Source organism: Heteronotia binoei, chromosome 1, assembly GCF_032191835.1.
Source record: "Heteronotia binoei isolate CCM8104 ecotype False Entrance Well chromosome 1, APGP_CSIRO_Hbin_v1, whole genome shotgun sequence".
NCBI classification, from domain to species: Eukaryota; Metazoa; Chordata; class Lepidosauria; order Squamata; family Gekkonidae; genus Heteronotia; species Heteronotia binoei.
The window spans coordinates 253,737,695-253,758,365 of record NC_083223.1 but is presented as its reverse complement, the minus strand read 5'-3'; the positions used below and the strand labels follow the sequence as shown (position 1 = coordinate 253,758,365).

The 20,671-nt window shown below is 45.3% G+C and overlaps 1 protein-coding gene across 1 annotated transcript; it reads left to right on the top strand.

Moving 5' to 3' along the window:
• The first annotated feature begins 133 nt into the window (after nt 1-133).
• On the top strand, nt 134-13,402 carry PEX11B (peroxisomal biogenesis factor 11 beta). Its single transcript, XM_060253108.1, has 4 exons — nt 134-587; nt 6,951-7,066; nt 8,536-8,737; nt 10,966-13,402. Exons 1-4 carry the CDS (start codon nt 532-534, stop codon nt 11,333-11,335), a joined length of 744 nt encoding a protein of 247 aa, XP_060109091.1. The 5' UTR covers nt 134-531; the 3' UTR covers nt 11,336-13,402.
• The last annotated feature ends 7,269 nt before the right edge of the window (nt 13,403-20,671 follow it).

Genomic DNA, 20,671 nt, shown 5'->3' with positions numbered 1-20,671 from the left:
CACTTTATCCAATGAGCGTCGCAATAATTTCATGGGCGGGCCGTGATGGTGGGAGAAAATATTAGCGGAGGTGAGAAATGACACGATTGGCTCAGCCTCCTGGAGTGAGCCAATGAGCGTGGGCCTTTGATTAAGTTTCTCCTACAAGCGCTGCGATGTTGCTCCCGGAAGTGGCGGTGCTGTCGGTAGTTCTGGGACAAGAGATGAGCGACCCTTGCCCTAGAGCGGCTTTCGGTTGCTGAGGCTGCGGAGCGGCCTAGAGCGGGAGGGCCCTTATGCGGGGTTGGTGCCTCAGGGAATCCCTTGGGAAAGCCGAGGGGCCTACGGCGGAGCTGCCCTAGGAGGCTGCAGGCCCTACGGCGCGCTTAACACATAAGGCGGCCTCCTCGCAGAGCTGCACTAGGAGGCCCGACGTTCCCTGAGGTGCATCAGGAGGCCCATCGGGAAAGGCCGCAGCCCCGCGGGAGAGAGAAGGAGCCTGCAGGAGTTTTCCGTCTCCTCCCCCGGGCGGGAGGCAAAGTGATTAGAGCGATGGATTCCTGGGTGCGATTCAGTGCCCAAAGTCAAGCAAAAGAGCGGGTGTTCAGGTACTATCCCAGATCGGGAGAGGTTGGGTGGGATCAGGTCGATGGCTCCTGCTAGGCTCTGGCGGTTGAGGGATGAGGTGAGGGACGGTGGCTCAGTGGCAGAGCGTCTGCTTGGTAAGCAGGAGGTCCCAGGTTCAATCCCCGGCATCTCCAACTAAAAAGGATCCAGGTCAAGTAGGCGTGGAAAAACCTCAGCTTGAGACCCTGGAGAGCCACTGCCGATCTGAGTAGACAATGCTGACTTCGGTGGACTGAGGGTCTGATTCAGTATAAGGCCAGCTTCATATGTTCACGGCTTTTGGGTTTGCATAGGGAGGAGGTGCTCCAAGACTTTCTGGGATTTGGAAGAATTGCTTTCTTGGGTGGTGGGATGTAGGGGTTGAGTGACGGTCCCTATCATAACCTGTGATTTTAAGGGAAATTGAAGCCCAGTGCTACCCGAGACTAATAGATTCCAGCATAAAGTTTTCATGCGGCAGAGAGCCAGTCATCAGATATATAGGAGTATATATACATCTATAATTGAGGTGGAGATATGCACCCTGCATCTGATGAGGTGAGTTCTAACTCACAAAAGTTTGTGCTGGAATACATTTTGTTAGTTTTGAAGGTGCCCGTGAAGTCTTGTGGTTTATTGTGTGTGTCAAAGACTGTAAAGAGAAAGAGCTTTAACCCAAAAAAAACTTGTCATGTCAGGAAGAAAGTTCAAAAGTGCAATTTAAAAAAATGACCACAGAGGTTTGCTCCTGATGGTTTCACATTGTATGACATGGTGACTATAGTGAGGATAGAATGGAGGAGGACAAATGTTACTTGAAGCTGGTGGAAGAGAAGGAAAAGTTGTGAAGTGGCAAAAGAAGAGTCAGAGCGTTTGGTATTGTGTTTCTCATTTCACAGCAGCAGAATACCCCAACTTTGGCTACTGTTGGGACTTGGAAGCTAAGTATAGTCAGCCAAGGTCATCACTTGGGTGGAAAGCTATCAAGAAAGACTGGGGTTGGTATGCAGAGGAAGGCAATGACAGACCACCTCTGCTCATCACTTGCCTCCAATGAGCTCTGTGATCCCAAACAGAAGAGAAAAAAACCTCTTTTCTGTGAGTCAGTTGCAGCTCAACAGCACATTCTTCCTCTCATGGAGACTTATGCCTGCCCCCAGTAGTTGAAGCTGACAGCACATGTGCATGCATTTACACATGCATGCTGGTTTGTTTGACAGATGACCTTTAGCCATTATGGTTGATAGCCACTGATAGACCTGTCATACTACACTTGGTGGCCATGGACCATGTGTTATGTGAAGAAGTAGTTTCTTTTGGTTGTCCTGAATCAGCTTACCATTGTGTAATCCTATCTTCTTGTATTGTGGAAGGGAAAGGTAATTTTTCTGTATACACTGTATACACTGTATGCAATTTTATAAATGATTGCATGTCCCCTCAGTCATCTTTTTTCCCTGAGCCATAAATCTGCTTCTTCTGTAGGTAGAATTGTACTGACGTAAAAAGAATTGTCCCCCTTATTGCTGCAACTCACCAGTTTGTGTGGTTGTTATGCTATGTAGGTTTTGTGTGACCCCCTGTAATCGATAGACAAAATTGATGGTCCTTATGCTTGTAAATCACTGGATCCAGCCCAGTATCACAAATGCAGCTGCACTCTAGATTTGTATAAGGGCACCATCAAATGATCACTTTTGTTTTCTAATCCTTTTACTTGGAATTTGTTTTTTGCTTTTGGAGTTGCACTTAACTAAAATGCTTATAAGCTTTCCACAGACAAATCAGGACCCAAGTTAGGTTTCCTATCTGCTAAGTGGGAGGTGACCACTGTAGAAATCTGAAAATCATTGCAGTTACTGTGTAGGAAGCAGAAAGTTCATGCAGGAAAATCCTCACACAAAAGCTGTTATTTCTTTGGTGGAGAAGGGTTTAGAGAAAACAAATATGAATATGACTTTTGATTTAAAATAACTAGCCAGATCTTTGACTATGTTTTTGCATTAACCTTGCTATGACATTGCTCCATGACAGGCTTCTGTTTCTCTCCAGAGGAAGCTGGCAATTTTGCCCCAGCTGCTCTGTGCCGCCATTTTGAACTGGGGAAACTTGTGATTTGCTGTGCAGCAGCGTAAACAAAAACCCACAGGTTTGTGTTGCTGCGCAGCAAATCGTGGGTTGCCCCAGTGCAAAATAGCAGCACGGAGCAGCTGGTACAAAACCACTAGCTTGCTCCAGAGAGAAACACATGGAGCAAGGTTAGTGCAAAAACGGTCTCTGTTTCTTTGGTCAAGGATGATCCTATGAATGCTAGGAGAAGAGATCCAGGGCTAACGTGCAGTTCTGGAGTTGCTTCTAATTATCTGCAATACTTGTGCTGACCTGGATAGCCCAGGCTGACCCAATCTCTGAAGCGAAGTAGTGTCAACTCTATTTATTTACTTACTTTGGATTTATATCCCACCCTCTCCAGGAACAGACTCAGGGTGGCTAACAACCAAAAATTACAGTATTAAAATCATTAAACTTAAACAATAGTAAAATAATTTAAAACAGCATTGTGGTGCTACTCAGAAGAAATTAGATAGGTGGGATCACAACATTCTTCAGCAGGCAATTTAAGTTCGTATTGGTTTCATAGTTACTTTTAGCTGACAGTGGGAAATACTTTTGTTTTATGCACCAGATCTTACATTCTTGGCAATGGAAGCTTATTTACACAGAATTTGCATATCATAAGGCTTTTTGAGGAGATTTTGGTTTCTCCAAATGCCAAGATATTTCACAAACTGGGCAGTCATTCCTCCATTGCCAAGTAATATAAGAATGTAAGAAGAGCTTTGCTGGTTCAGGCGAAGGTCCATTTAGCACTGCTTCTAACAGAGGCTAGCCAGATTCCTCAGTGAAGACCACAAGCAGGCCATGAAATCAACAGCAAGCTGGAATCCAAAATCATCTTCGTGCAGAAAGAAGCTGTGGTGTCAGTATGTTTCTGTTTTAATATAATAGTAGTAATCCAGACAGGTAGTAGTGTTGGTTAGCTACTAAACAACTAAGAATCTTGTGGCATCTTAGAAACTAACAACACCTTAATATAGGTCTACTCGTAACTCATGAGAGTAATCTAACTCTGGTATCTTTTCTTTCATCTCCTGGCATATCATAGCATTGGCCAAGAGTTCCTTCTTATGTAACGTCTGTGCTCAAAGTACAGCCGTCAGGGTTACAGTGAGAGGCATTCTGTGGAACCGCTCCCCATTTATTTAATTCCTTTCCGTCATTCCCAGTTTTCTAGAGCCTCAGAATATCTAAAACTTTTCTGTTTGGCCTGTCAGTTTGCAAATGTGGTGTTTATATGCCACATTCTTTGAACAGCTAACCTGTTTGGTATCTTTCAAAGCAATATATCATGAGCTCAAGATAAGAACATTTCACTGGCAATTCCATAATTGACACATTGCCACTGTAGAAGTCTTGCACTTGTATCATAGGAGAGTGCATTTAATTGTGCTTCTCCCCACCACATCCTTGCGCCAAATTGTAGCTGTTCATATTTCAGCCAGGTTGCTCAAAATGAGATCAGGGTGGCACCCACAGTTCCCCTGCTTTGTTCTTGCGGGGGAGGTTAGGTTGAGAGAGAGAGGTGTGGCCCGCTGTTGTTATCCAGTGGAATTTTGTGGCCAAGTGGGGATTTGAACTTGGATCTTTACAGTCATGGTGCAGAGCCTAAAACAAGAGCTTAAAACAATATAGGCCACAGGGAGCCACGTTCACAGTTACTGTCAACAAAGGAGCCACATTTCTTCCATTCCTGGCATGAGGCCTGCACCTCGAGGAGGCTTGCAGCTTACATGTTCCTCTAGTGACAGCTGCCAACCACAGACTCTGTTGGGAAAGGGCCTTACCCCTTCCCTTGACATATAAGGTGGATGCCACATTGGGGGATGGTGCCCTGGAGCCACTGAGTATCATTTGTCTAAAGCACTGAACAGCCAAAGATTGAATAGTGCATTATTTGCTCCTCCCCCCAATTCACTTTTTCTGTAGTGTTTTGGTGGACAGGGTGTTGTTCCTCAAACACATCCTGGAGGTTAATATGTGAATGAGGTCCCGCCCCCCGCCCTCCCCGCCGGCTCTTTTTTGAGCAGATACGCTTTGCATGCCAAAGGCCACTCACTGCCTTTTAGAGTAGACAACTAGACCAGAGGGATGGCTTGCCATATGCTAAGGTAATAGGTCCTTTTGATAGCTTGGCTGCAACTCAAATTGAACAGGTAATTCCCAACTTATTTTGTGTGAGAACTTGGCAATGTTCCATGAGAAGTAAATTTAATTAAATGCTTAAAGGCTCCCACAAGGCCAGTCAGAGTACCCACCTGCAGGAGAGATTGCTTGTTGCATCTCTTCATGGATAAACTATTTTTTGGCACCTCCTTCTAGTCAGATGTGCTTTGGATAGGCAATCCTGCTTCTGGTGAGGTTGGGGCCTTCAGTTGCTCTTAGTACAGAGATGTAGCCAAATCCCCAGCTCTCAAAGGAGGCTACTGTTGCCTCCCTTCAAGTTGGGAGGCATCCCTAGTCCAGTGATTCATGCAGAAATTCAGAAGAGGGTTTTCACTGAGGGTGACAAAAGGTAAACAGATCTGGGTATAATCCACCGTTAGTATTACAGAGAAATATCAGTGCAATGAAGTTTGACAAGCACTTAATATAGATGCTATAGAAGGGTTAGCCTCTTTTAAATGCCTTCCTAAATAGAACAGCTTTACCATGTTTCCTAAATGATGCTAGTAACAGTGACAGCTTTATTCCACAGAGACAGGGTGACTGCTGAAAATGCCTGCAGTCTACCTGTTGCCAAACTTAATTGCCTTAGGTCAGGGCACTGAGAGGAGAAACATTTGGGAGGATTAAAACTGGGGCATAGGTTTATACTTCTGCAATTCTTATGCCACCTCTAAAGATAAAGCTTTGTGTGTGTGTGTGTGAGGACAATATTACTCCAACGTTAGTTTGGGGTGGGGGTGGGGGTGGGGAGTTGTACTTTGACCTTCAGGCAGCATTGGCATAAATCTGTCTAGAAGTGGGACACTCCTTTTTAGTAAATAGCCAGTTGCGTAGCCTGCCTGCTTACAGCTCCATCCCAGCTAGTAACACCTAACCTTTGATGGTTAAGAAACATACCTATAGTTGCCTGGCAGCTGCCAGTTGCTGCTTCTCCCTCCAGGGGCAAGAGCAAGGGTGGCCAAACCGTGGCTCGGGAGCCACATGTGGCTCTTTCACACATATTGTATGGCTCTCAAAGCCCCAACCTTCCCATTGGTTGGCTTAGACAAGGCATTTTTCTCTTTAAATAACTTCTCCAAGACAAGCCAGCCAACAGCTTAGAGAATGTATTAAAAGTTGAACTTGGTTTCTTTCCACTTCTCCCTCCCCCTCCTCCATCTATTTCCTTCCTTCCATCCTTGTTCTGTGGCTCTCAAACTTCTGATGTTCATGTCTTGCAGCTCTCAAACATCTGCCATTTATTCTGTGTGGCTCTTATGTTAAGCAAGTTTGGCCACCTCTGGGCAAGAACATATACCAAATCAAAGTTATACCTATGTGAGCTGCACATTTTTGTGTTAAGTGCTGTCAAGCCACCTCTGACACGGCAACCCTATGAATTAATGATTTTCATAATTTCCTGTCATTAACAGTCTTGCTCAGGTCTTGCAAACTGTGGGCTGTGGCTTCCCTGTCTGAATCAGTTCATCTCATGTTGGGTCTTTCTCTTTTCCTGTTGCCTTCAACTCTTTTCCAGTTGCTTTTAGCTTCTCATAATGTGACCAAAGTACAATACCCTCAATTTGGTTATTTTTGCTTCTAGCTTGATTTTACTTAGAACCCACTTACCTGTCTTTTTTGGCAGTCCACTGTATCTATAAAACTCCCCTCCAACCGCACATTTCACATGAATCCACTTTCCTCCTGTCAGCTTTCTTCATTGACCAGTTTTCTTACCCATACATAGTAATGAGGAAAACAATAGTATTATCTTGATCTTGGTTGCCGGTGACACATCCTTAAGAATCTTTTCCAGCTCCTTCATGGCTGCTCTTCCCAGTCTCAGTCTCCTTCTGATTTCTTGATTCCAGTCTCTCCTTTGGTTGATAATTGAGCTGCAGAAAGCAATGCGACATACTTACCCCAACATTTTGCAGCATAAAGATGGTCTGGGGCTTTCTGAAGTTCGGAAAAGTTTTCAGTTTGTTTGTGCTACTGAGTTTGGGGTATATGTGTGTGGGAATCAAGCAGATGGGTGATGCCCTCATGAACAACTGTACCAACCTAACTGTGTGTGTTGTTAATTCTCTCATTCCCAGGGCTGCCCAGTATGCCTGCACTCTACTTGGCTACACACTGCAGAAGAATGGAGCCAGTCCTGATTTCCTTGCGAGGATCAAGCAGTTAGAGGCTCACCTGAGCTTGGGACGCAAACGTGAGTGCCGGGGTGATTGACAGGATGAGTGGGAAGGCTTAGCCTGCAAGAAACACAGCTTTTACTCACATTCTACCATCTTTTGGGGGAGGAACACCCCTTCTGCCACTCTGAGGGGCATTCTGGCCCTTTTGCTTAGTAGAGCACTGTATGGTTTTTAATGTGTTTGAATTTGTCTGCAAGAACAACCCTCTTGTGTCTTAGAGAGCAACACAATTTCCCTCTGAAACAAGGAACAACCCTAAGAACAGTCCTGCGATGCTGGTTAATATTGTTCCTAATTTGCAGGTGGAGAGTTGAAGTTGCAAGAGAGAGAGAGACCTACCCAAAGCTTTTCAGAGCAACTGTGACTGTGAAGTGGGATTTGAGCTCCCGCAGCCTGTGTCTCAGTTCAGCAGTCTGCCCACTAGCTTCAGCTTCTAATTAGCTGCATACGTTGTTTCCAGCAGCGAGCAAAAATCTCTCCCAGGTGACTAAGCAAGGAAGGGGATTTGGTTCTTCACCCCACCCCTATATGTCACAGATGTGCAGAGGTAGAATCACAGCTTTTTAACTGTGATCTGTCCCACCCCTCACCCCCTTGAACCACGCTTGTGAAAAAAAGCATGCTGTGTATATTAAACAGAAGTGTTTTTTGCATGAACCTGCAACAACATTATGAGGTCTTGATTACTAGTCCAAAAAGGGGGGGGGGCCCTGGTAGTGCAATACATTCTTAGCATTTATATAGTATGTTTACACATTCAGTGACATTGGCTTGGATCCACTTATCTGCTTAGCTGAGTGCAGCTCTTTCCGCTGGCTCAAGAAGCTGTTCTGCAGAGCAAGAGGAGCTGTACTTAGCTGAGCAGAGCGGTAGGATCCATCCAACCCATGATCTCCATCCAGGCCAATGCTCCCTCTAAGCTGTAGAGTCTTGTGAGCAAAAATTCTACTTCATGAGCTATGGCATTAAAGTTGTGAGCTTCTGCGTAAATAAGTTTGCTCTGGGGCCATTTATCCTGAGCAAAGACAAAATTGGGTAAGCCAGCAGCTAAAAAACTGCGAGCTAGCTCACACTAACTCAGCTTAGAGGGAAGACTGATCTGGGCCTGGGTGAAGTTAAGGCTGAGAAACAGAATGACTTGCCTAAGGCCACCTGATGAATCTGTGGCAGAAGTATAATCCAAACTGGGGCGTTCCTCATTTGTAGGCATGACACTACATCACCCATTTCAGACTTTAGTGGCAGAGCTAAACTAAAGCCCCAGGCCCTTGCTTCTGGAAGGCCTTTGGCCCCCTCGGCTTCCTCAGGCTGCATCTTCCCATAGCTTTGGCTGTCAGAGCAACCAATAAAGTCAACTTTGTCCTTATCCACCTTCAGGCAGAAAATTACTTGCCATTGAATTGCTGTATCTCTGCTTTAAATAAATGGTGGAGGTCTCAGTGACATGGGGTATATTTCTCAATTTTTGTTGGGTTTGTTTCAGTATTCCGGCTTGGGAATTCTAGTGATGCCCTGGAAGCAGCCAAACGGGCTATTCACCTGTCGGACATGGTCCTTCGGTTCTGCATCACTGTGAGCCACCTGAACAGAGCCATGTACTTTGCCTGTGACAATATCCTATGGGCTGGGAAATCTGGCCTCGTCTCACACATGGACCAGGAGAAATGGAGCCAGAGATCATTCAGGTGAGGCCACTCCCCCTCCCTATACCTGCCTTATTGCTGCCACCTCAGTACTTGAAAAATGACAGAAGAGGGTGGAGATCTGTTCTGTATTACCGGAAGCTGCAAATTCTTACATGAAATACAATGAGGTTAATCCTCTATAGAACTCAGATTGTAAAAGTTGTTGTAATTGTTGAGGAAGGAAGACAGACATGCAATACTGGTAGTCCAGCTGCCCTAAGCAAAAACTGACATGGTGGACTACAGACTGAGATTGAACCTGGCTCTTTCTGCATGTGCATCAGGTACTGTCCCACTGAGCCATGGCCCCTTCCCTGTCTATCACTGCAAGGAAAAATATATGTTTTCCTTTCCAATTCTTGCTAATTGTGCTCTTTTGAAAATAATATCCTCCCAGAGTATACTCTCCAGGAGCATTTCTAAGTGTTGTTTGGTATGTGTTTGGGGTAGTCTTGAACTTTGGAAACTTGTCTGAAGTTCCTCACAACAAGATGAATAGTGGTTAAAAAGCTTTCCTGGCACATGATCTTCTCCCTCATGCACAAGCATACACAAACACTCTCACACACACAGCCTCAAGCAAACCTCTGAATATGTTCAGGGTGCACAGATTGCTTGAGGCAGTGCTGAGGTCCTACAGGTTTGCCTACAGCGCAGTGCTTTATGAGCCACACATCCCCAGGCAGGATTCTCTAACCCATAGGGTTTCCATGACAGGGAAATTGTGTTCCTTGAAGCCAGAAGCCTCCGAAAGCCATAATTCTGTCTCAAGTAACATTTAGTTGCTCCTTTGGAATCCCGAGATCCTGATGGAAATGGTGGGCTCCTGATCATGAAGAACTGGCTGATTCAAATGAGGCAGGACAGGAAAGAGGAGCACAAAAGTCAGAATTTGCCAGCATGTCCATTTCTTTGTGTTTCCAAGTTGCTCATTTAGGGCTGTCAGACATTCAAGTTTGAGCATTGTCTGAAGGAACGTTGACAAGTTAGAGGGTTCATAGACTGCTTGGGCCTTTTAAGCAACCAGACAGAAAAATGTCTAGACCAGGGGCGGCCAAACTTACTTAACCTAAGAGCCACATAGAATAAACGTCAGATGTCTGAGAGTTGGAAGGAAGGAAGATGGAGAGAGAGAAGTGGAAAGAAAGCAACTTTAACTTTAAATTCATTCCTCATGCTGCTGACTTGGCTTGGAGAAGCAACTTAAAGAGATAAATGCCTTCCCCAAGCTGGCTCTGAGACCCACATAATATGTGTGAAAGAGCCACATGTGGCTCCCAAGTCACAGTTTGACCACCCCTGAGCTAGACTAAAAGGTCATGGTGGAAGACTCTCAGGAAACTTCTTTGATGCCATGAGACTGAACCACCAATCTAGACATTCTTGGTTGGACTTTTACCTCTCCCACAAACTTGATAGGTTCTAGATCAGAATGGGTAGCCATATTAGTCTGTCTGCAGGAGTAGGAAAGAGCCAGAGTCCAGTAGCACGTTAAGGACTAACACTTGTCTAACATTTGAGTAACTATACAGACTTAGTGACTCACAAAAGCTCATCCCCTGCCACAAATTTTGTTAATCTTTAAGGTGCTACTAACTCTTGCTCTTTCCTGCTGCTTGAGAGGTTGTGTTAGACAAAGCCATTCTCTCCAAGTCTCCTGTCTGCATTATGGAGAGAATGCTAATTTACCTTGCAGAGTTGCTTGTGGGGATTACAGGATAATAGCATGTGAAAGGCTTTGAACACTTTAAAAATGCTGCATTTACTTAGAGAGACAACTAGTAAGTGATACAATTTTTGTATATGAAATCTCACACAAACCATCTTAAGTGCGCTTGGTTGGTCCCCCACCTCCCTGAATAAAATATTTCAGTTCCAACTATTTTTGACTATTTGGGGGAGGGAAACCACTTTTGAGATATTTATACAGCGCAAAGTGTGGTGTTGCAAAGCAGCTGCAGTTTGACAGCTCCCAAGACTTCCTTTAAGACCAGAAGGGACTACCCAGTCCAGTGTCTGGTTTTCAGCAGTGGCCAGCTGGATCCTTCCAGGAAGCCCAAAAGCAGGGCTGGAAACTTAACAGCCGTTTTCTGTTGTTTGCCTCCAGCAGTTGGTACTTGGAGGTAGATTGCCTCTGAATGGGGAGGTTCCACTTAGCATCCACCACACTGCTATTGACAGGCCTTCCCCATCATCAGTTACCAGCTCTCTTCCTTCTCATTTTTCAGGTACTACCTCTTTGCACTGATAATGAACCTGAGCCGGGATGCCTACGAAATCCTGCTGCTGATGGAGCGCGAGGCAAACGGGAAGTGCCAAAAGGGGGGCGGGGACAACAGCAGCGCTTCCAGAGAAGACGGCAAGCTCCAGCAGCTGGCCTTGAGGCTGAAGCTGCAGCTCCGCCTCCTGGCACATGTGCTGAGGAACAACCCACCCCTCCTCCTGGACCTGATGAAAAACGCCTGTGACATTTTCATCCCACTGGACAGGCTGGGTCTGTACAAGACCAGCCCGGGTTTTGTGGGGCTCTGTGGCCTGACGTCTTCTATCCTCTCCATCCTCACTATTGTCCACCCTTGGCTGAAGCTGAAACCTTAAGAACGTGTCGGAGGGGGTAAGGATTGTCTGGCTTCTGCAGAGACAGCAGAGTTCTTCGCAGCGTTCTTCTTCAGCAAGTGACCATGCTGATGAGCTGATGGGATTACTCAGCCTGTAGCTATTGTGGTGGCTGCATTTCCTTGGAACGTGGCAGGTCTCAGGCCTGTTCTCCTGAACCTTCTGTTTTGCACTCTTAAGTGGCGACCCAGAGCTTCGTCGCCAGATGTCTTGAAACGCCATACCACAGCCTGCCTATGAAGATTCTGTCCTGTGCATCCTCCCCCTCCCCCTTTATGGCTCCAAAATGGCTCTTCTTACTCCACAGTAGCCTTTTCCCCAAATCCTCCTTTCCCATGGGTCAGCCTCACACACCCTGTGGGAATGTATCCCTCATTTCTGGGCAACCAAATGAAGGAGGTGGCTAGAACAAGAGGTCTTGTCCTGAGTCTCCATGTCCAGCTGGCAGAAGGTGGATGTAACAAGATGCTCTGGAACAAGCCTCACTGGACAGTAGGCCTGCTGCATCCCTTGTTGCCTTGGCAACCATACAGGGTGGGCCTAGGCCTTGTGGTATTCTCTGTCCTCTGCTTGCTGTTTTGGAGACTGTGATGAGGAACAGCCATGGAGGTGGGGCTTCACTGGAACTGAAGGTTAAGCAGATGCTTAATAAGCTAGGCTGATCTGTTCCTCAGAAAGAAAGCCATGGCTTGATAGGGCAAAGCCCTGACGTATCTGGTGTTCCACGAGATGCTTGCAGTTTCTCATCTATGCCTTCATTTTCTACTCTCTTCATTCTTTCATTCCTTTTTCACTCTTGAGCGTAACCGTTTCCCTACCATCTACCCACCTGCTCACCCTTTTTTTCCTTTTATCTTTGCAATCTTGTCTTTGAGCCAAATGTCTGGAGCTAAATGTAACTATTTCCTCTCCACCCCACCTCTGATTACTTTTTAAAAATAGTTTGATGGCTTGCTTTGGTGCCCACCCACCCCACTAAGTTCTGAGCCAGGGAGTGCTGCTGTTTTTCCTGCACCATGGGGTTTCCACACAGAATGTGATTTCACACTCCAAAATCTTGAGCTGGGAGAGGGGTTGTGTTTTAGGAGAGGCTTAGCCGTCATTGCTTTGCATCATCCAGGTCCAACTCCAAAGAGGGCTCCTGTCACATGGCAGAATTTTGCCACAGGCAACTTCTCGCTTTGCAGAGCTCCGGTGATAGGAGAAGCTGACCCTGTTTCAGTGTCGCTTGTAAAGGAGACCCAGGAACCCTTTTGGTCTTGGTAATTTTATTTATTCTAATACCTTATACCTCTTTCCCCTTATTTTTAGGCTTGCACAACAGGCAGGCTGAAGTTCAACATGTGCACTGGTCTCTCTTCACAGTCTCTGTACTGGGAACAGCTGTCACCTGTCTTCGGTGCAGCAGCTGAAGATGCATAACTTTTGGGGCTGTTCCCTTTTGGGAGTTCGGGCAGGTGCTTGGCACGACTGATGACTGTATTTTAAAAAAATGGGCTGCATATTGAGAGCTAATGTTTTGAGAGGAAGGTTCTGATTAGCTTCTCCCTGATGAACTAGTTTTCTTTGGGCAGGGAATATTTTTTGAATGGAGGGCTGTGAGCAGCAGTGCAGCCTGGCACCCCACTGAGAACTCTGCCAGGGGAGAAAAACTGGTCCCCCTCCTTCCCTTTCCTTTCTGGGCTTCTAGCAGTCCTAACCAGAGTTCATCCCTTCTGAGACTATTATTTTCAATTGGCTTTGAAGGTTCTGCTTAGGGTTGCTCTGCCAGTCTCTTGCATGGCGAGTTTTTAGCTTCTTCCCCAAATCCCATCTCTGTTCTCCTTCCTCCTGCCTGCTAATCTCCCTCGCCCCTTCGACTTCTGCCACCATTCATCTCCTGTATTCTTAACTCCGCTCTGACATTTTGTGTGACTGAGTACCTTAACTGAAAAAGACTGTGCCCTCTTCTTTAAACCATTGGTTCTACTTTGGAACTCCCCCTGCACCTGTACTCCCCTTGTAAGATTACTAAATAAACACAGTTGATCCTTTTGATCCAACCTATTCAATAATGTTTGTGTAAGTCATATTCACACACCTGGGTTGTTTGGGGTTTAGGGTGATCTTGAAGGCTTTGACTAGAAGCTGCCTTGCAAATAGTTACCGTATTTAGGGAGTCAGCAGCCATTTCTCTCTCTTCCACTTACCTGCGCCGCTGCTTCTCTGTTTTGCTGAACCAGACATTTCTGGATTTTTTGTTGTTGCAATTTTTTAAAATTGCAGATTCATATTACATTCTCTTATATTGCATGTCACGATATATCACACATTCGTATTTATGTCTCATTAATATAGTTTTGCAAAGCAGAAAAATATGATTCAGTAAGGTCCAAAATTTAATCACACTCAACTGATACCAAAATCAACTACCAGAACTGCCACTTATGAAAAAACCCTTCATTAAGACTATTGCTAGAGACCTTAATTAGACATATCTTAAGATTTCCTCTCTAGCCTGCTCTTTGAATTTATATTTACTTGATGAATAGAAGCCAAGTCTTGACAAGCCTTTTTTGAGACTTTATTTTACCTTCACGAATCTTCCTGTCTGCTGTTATTTTATCCATGGCGGCCATGTGCCCTGTCTTCCAAATCCATACATCCGCATTGGGTGGGTATGGCTGCTTCCAGGCCTGCACCAACAGATGTCTGGCTGCAACCAGTAGATTTTTAAGGGCAGACTTCCTTTCCCTTGGAAGCTCTGCCGGTAAAATGCTTAGCAGGGCTACCTTAGGGGAGCATGTTATCTTACAATTTAAGATGTTATTTATCTCTCTCAATATACTGGCCCAATAATCTTGAGCTAGCAGGGAAGCCCACCAAACTTGAAACAAAGTACCTACTACTTTATGCTGGGGCCATCCAACATTTTTGCAGACCTTTCAGGTATAAGGTACCATGTATACATAATTTTTAAGGATTATTTTCTGGAAATTTTGAAATCGTTTCTTTTTTCCCCTTTTAGGTTTTAAGCTGGGAAACTGAAATATATGCAATATTTTGCTCCTTTTGCAGCATGAAATACATATTTTATAAAATATAAAATTGTGGTACCGAATTAGGCATGTTTATATAATTAGAACTGTACGTGCCTTGGTTTTCTACATGTAAAATTGTGAATGTACCCAATAGTTGAGAGAGAGAGAGAGAGAGAGAATGGCGAACTGGTGTATCCTCTCTGCCGTAGCACACTGAGAGGTAGGGAAAAAAACAAATGCTGAAAATAGATGATAATTTTTGTAGCAAACCAGATGTATTGTTGGACTGAAAAAGTCTCAACTGAACTAGTAGCATATTTGAAGTAGTTGTATTTAAATAATGAATATATCTTTGAAAATATGTTGGATATGACTAAGGTGGTGGGGGACCTCCTTCATGTGTCTAGCCTGATGGGCCACGCCAAAGACCTATCTGGCCCAGCTTTTCCTTTTTCCTATTTCCGCAGTGCCTGACCATGTACCCAAAAGCATGGCATGAAAGCAAGAGACCTCCCCTACTTGTTCCCTGGGCCCTGGTATTCAAAAGTAGACTGCCTCTGAACAGGGCACTTCTGTTTTTGCAGTCCTTATTCCAAATGTATAACTGCTTATAGGCTTTGACTTTGCTGGGTCTGACTGAACAAGTCTATCTAATCCAAATGTTACTTCCCAAGGTGACCAAGCGGATGTTTCCAAGATGGCGTGGCAAACGGGGACAAAATGAAAGCTTCCCCTCCCCTTCTGACAATTGGAGATACATGGCTTCTAAAAATGGAAGGTCTATTAGCTGTTGTGACTAATATCTACTGATGTCCATTAATTGAGGTTTTTTAACCCAAGGAGCTCTGCCCAGTTACACCAGGGGTGGCCAACAGTAGCTCTCCAGATATTTTTTTGCCTACAACTCCCACCAGCCCCAGCCATTGGCCATGCTGGCTGGGGCTGATGGGAGTTGTAGGCAAAAAAAACATCCGGAGAACTACCGTTGGCCACCCCTGGGTTACACCGTTGAGTCCGGCATCCTGTTTCTCGCAATAGCTGGCCAGATGCCTCAAGGAGTCTTGCAAGCCAGCCATGAAGGCAACTGGTGCCAAGAAACATTCACTGTTTTGTCTTCCTAAGACTTTTACAGGGAGGAAGATTGCTCTGTGCCTGGCACATGCAGCTGCTACTTGCACATGGTCAAAATCTTCATGGGTTTGCCTAACGAGGCGGTTTTCAAACAAACTCATCTGGAGCTGATATTGGCTATGGTACAGTGGGATTGGGTTGCTTGAAATGCTTCAGAATTTGGGGTAGGGAATAGTAGTTATGACTGGGTGCCAAGAATCACGCTTCTCTGCAAATCCTATTTCTACCTTCAGTGGTGGTTGGTGGTTCAGGGGTGTCTACTTTTCATTGCATCGGGAAAGTGTGATGTAGTAGTTAGTATGGGGAAAACTTGGATTCAGATCACTACTCATCACTGGGCAATGTTCCACAAGCGGCCTAAACTGCTTAACAGGATCAGAGTAAAAATTGTTTCAGGTGGGTGCCTGTGTCTGTCTGCATTAGAAGAGCAGGATCCAGGAGCACTTTAAAGATTTCCAAGGAATAAGCTTTTGAGAGTCAAAGCTTCCTTGGTCAGTTTTGACTAGGGGTGACCAAACTTGCTTAGCATAAGAGCCACGTAGAATAAACATCAGATGTCTGAGAGCTGTGAGACACGAACATCGGATGTCTGAGAGCCACAAGGAAGGAAGAGGTGGAAAGAAAGCAACTTAATTAAAATGCATTCTCCAAGCTGCCAGCTGGCTTGGCTTAGAGCAGTGATTTAAAGAGACATTCTTGCCTTCTCCAAGCCAGCCAATGGGGTGGTGGGGTTTTGAGAGAGCCACACAATGTGTGTGGAAAAGCCACAGTTTGGCAACACCTAGTTTTGACGCTTGAGAGCAAACGGGCAGCCTCTCTTGCTATACACAACACAAAGTTCAGAAGAAAGTCAGGTTATGTAAGAATGAATGCATTCTGCATGTTCAGAGGTGTTCTTTTCATTCAGGCATTAAACTGAGTTTTGACTGTTGCACTGAAACCTCTCGAGCACCAAGGCTTGACTGTGAAGCACTGCGGTGCCTTGGGACAGGCAAAGAGGACTTTTCTCTTTCTGCTGTGCATTTACAGACTATGTCTGGCATTAGAGAATGGGGCTTTGCTTAATTACTAGCTGGTTTGACCCCTAACATGCATCACAGTAGCCTGCCCAGATTTTTGGGCAGTCTGGTATGCTGCTGAACAGGTGCTGTCTGCCCATGTGTCAAGCATGCAGTTTCAATGACTAGTCAGGTTTGATACGAAACTACCTTTATTGATAGACCGATACTTTCAGTGTAACAGATTCTTGAGAGTGATGCTAAAGATACATTGATACAATACTTTTAAGGCATTCTTCAAAAGGATTCCAAAAGGTGGGGGAGAGGGATGCGCTCTCACACAAAAACTATCATAAATGTCTACGTTCTCATGGTGTTATCAGGACTCTGTCCTTGCTTTCCCCAGATGTGTCACACTCCCTAACAGGAATGTATGGGAAGGTACTGATAACTCTTAAGTTAGTTTCATTTCTCTCTACTTCTACTTTGCAAGCAATAAAGTAAGAAGGGGGAGAGGGAAAGAATAACAGAGTTAACAGACCTTGGTCCTCCATGATATTTCACAGGCCAGCTTTATGGAGGACCCTAAAACAATCGATTACCAATGGAATTCTACCATGCTTGACACCGGGCTCAAAAGCCATCCAAACTCAAATATACTTTGTTTTAAATTATGAATGTGTTAGCCAATTGTACAAGTGTGGGTGAGGGCCTTGACAGAAAACAGGCTCTCAAGCAAAGTACATTTGATCCTTTTGGTCACGTTATTTGCATGGATTGCAGCAGCAGCTTTCAGAACCTCCTACTGGTTTTTGATGATTTTGGCTGTCTGCTTTTAATTTTCAAAAATGCCTGACAAATGCATTGCCCTCATTCATCGTGGAGGGATCAGTTGTCCCATATGCCACAGTTTACAACTTGAGTTGTGGAGGACATTTCTCACAGGCAGAAGAGTACAGGCCGAAAGCTGTTTCTTCCCAAGCCCTCGCTGAAATAAAAGCCCTCGCTTTGGAAGAGGAAACCAGGACTGTGATTTTAATTCCCAACTCCCTGTGTGCATTTCAAGCCTGTGACACTGCAGAAAGGATGATGCTATGCATGTTCCACAAGAGAGGCATTATTATTGATGTGCTTTTGAAAGTGTTTCAGATAGGGTTGCCAGGTGGGGGCGGGGGATCCCCTGGTTTTGAGGCCCTCCCCCAGCTTCAGGGTCATCAGAAAGCGGGGGGATGTCTGCTGGGCACTCCATTATTCCCTATGGAGACCAATTCCCATAGAGTATAATGGAGAATTGATCTGTGGGTGTCTGGGGGTTTTTGAGGTAGAGGCATCAAATTTTCAGTATAGCATCCAATGCCTCTCCTCAAAATACCCTCCAAGTTTCAAAAATATTGGACCAGGGGGTCCATTCTATAAACCCCCAAAGAAGGTGCCCCTATCCTTCATGATTTCCAATGGAGGGAAGGCATTTAAAAGGATCGCAGTCCCTTTAAATGTGATGGCCAGAACTCCCTTTGAAGTTTAATTCTGCTTGTCGCAACCTTGTTCCTGACTCCACCCCCAAAGTCTCCTGGCTCCATCCCCAAATTCCTCGGGTATTTCTTGAGCTGGACCTGCAGGAGAACAGATTCGAGTCCAGCAACACCTTCGACACCAACATTTTCAGGGTAAAAGTTTTGAGAGCCATAGCTTCAGCTTATAGCCCAAAAATGTTGAGCTTTAAGGTGTTGCTGGGCTCAAATCGGTTTCAAAAATGTGTTGCTTTGTGTGCTATAAAGAAGGGGGGAGAACCAACATATCTTTCCCTGATCATTCATGCTGTTTTTCTCTCATTTTCCCCAGTGTTCCTTCCCTTATTCTGAGGTATGGCAGCCTGTTCTGCATATTAATTAGCTGTTCTAATCTTTTTCGGTTAGCGATTCTTGATGTTCTTTGTGCTTCTCTTCAAAGGCTATGGCTGAGCAAGAGTGAATGGAATTTCCTAGCTTGTAATGGCTGGCTGTGATTCATCTCGAGGGGAATATCCCAATACCTGTAAAAACCCTTACCTTGGCTGGAAGCAGGACTTGCTTTGTTTCCACGCTGATCATTTGCAATGTTTTTTTTTAAAGGACTGTATTGTATTAGTTGGAAGCCCCCTCCAGCAGGACTGGAGCTGTCATGCAAACTCCCTAAGGAATAATACAAGGGCTGATTAATGAGGCTGTGTAGTGGAGCTGACCTCCCTTAAATGGCCTCGGCAAGCTTGTTGCTGACTGAGCCTTGTATCAGCTATATGGGGAAGCATGCTAGCCTAGCAGGGTTGCTGTGAAGATTGCAACAAAGAATTGTGTGCAGTGCCGTTGGAACAATCATCACATATTAATGGAGAAGATCTTAATCAGCAGGTATTTGATGAAGCGAGCTCAAGCTCTTGAAACATATTTTGGGAAATCCTGCTGGTTTCTGCTGACAAGCAGAAATTATATGAGAACTCGTGGGCATTCAATGAAATTGCTGAGCAGTTGGGTTAGAACCGATAAAGGAAGTCCTTCTTCACCCAAAGAGTGGTTAACACATAGAATTCACTGCCAGAGGAGGTGGTGGTGGCTGCAAGCATAGACAGTTTCAAGTGGGAATTGGATAAACATACGGAGCAGAGGTCCATCAGTGGCTATTAGCCACAGTGTATTGTTGGAACTCTGTCTGGGGCAGTGTTGCTCTGTATTCTTGATGCTGGGGGGGGGGGCACAGTGGGAGGGCTTCTAGTGTCCTGGCCCCACTGATGGACCTTCTGATGGCTCCTGGGGGGCGGGGTTGGCCACTGTGTGACACAGAGTGTTGGACTGGATGGACCATTGGCCTGATCCAATATGGCTTCTCTTATGTTCTTTAAGGTGGTACTAGACCATGTTTATTTTAGAGTTCTGCCGTAAAACACTCCTTTGAGAATGAGAGAAACCCAGCATGACTTCTTGCTTCTGAGTTTGAATTGCTGTCTTCTGACGCTTTTGGATTACATCTGTGAAATGTCAGTGCTGGGTGTATAACACAACTCGAATGGACCATGTCTCCTGCCCCTTCCTTGCTGCCAAACAAAATAAAACAATTCAACAGTTTCTGCAGCAGATAGGGTTAAAACTTGGTAGAAATCCCAGAATCTTTAGCTTAACATTCTTTTTAAAATACATGATGTATATATTAAAAATGCACACTGTTCACAAACCAACACTGGACAGTGACGAGATTCTCCCCTGACAACCTGTATCCTTTGCTTCCTCAGTATATCCTACTAGGAATCATTCCTCTTAATCTTAGACCTAAAAGGACTTGGTTGAGTTGTTCTGACACACTGTTCATGTTCAAGGGCAGGAGATTTCAGGGCAGAGAACCTGGCCCTGAAAATGGATTTCAGGGTCGGTCTGCCTTTTTACGTAGTTCCATTCACCTCAAACATATAACCTCCCTCCCCTTGCCACTAACGTCATTTTCACAATCAGAATGAAAACTGTTTTTAAAATATAATTGGCTAGCTACTATTCTCTTTGCTTGCATTTCTCACTCTCCAAGAGAAGCCTCTTTCGGGGCTTGATTTGCCCAAAACCACCAGCTACTACCTGCCCACAATCCATGGATGGCCACTGGTTTCCATATATCCACCATGCACACATGCCAGCTTTGGTATGTCCACAGCTGTGTCATTGTCCACCCACTCACATATGCAATGCAGCCTGCGGGCAGACCCTGGACTCCATCCATTCCCGCCTGTGCTCTCTGCCCAGCCACATCCGGCCCCCCTCCCCATGCAGGCATTTTCCAACTTCTGCCCACAAACATCTCGTTTTAGCTAGCTGAATCTGACCTGCTTTGATTAGCCAACGCCTGTGAAAATCTCCTGCAGGCTGTGGAATTTCGCCAGGCTTCGTGCTGCAAGATGGTGTGCTTATACCACCAAGTCCCTGCTGTTTTCAAGGGAGACGTTGCCTCCTTCCCTGTCTGTCACATGCTTTCTCCTGTTTGCCCGATCGCCCAATTCTGTCCACCAGCTTGCCTTCTGTCATCCGCCTCTATCAACATGCTTGGTTTGGGTGGAGAAGTGTGGGGTGGGGACTTAGATTCCGCCGGGGACAGACTGTCAGAGAACTTGTCCACCAGTTAGATTCTGCTTGGGACAGGCTGTCAGAGAACTT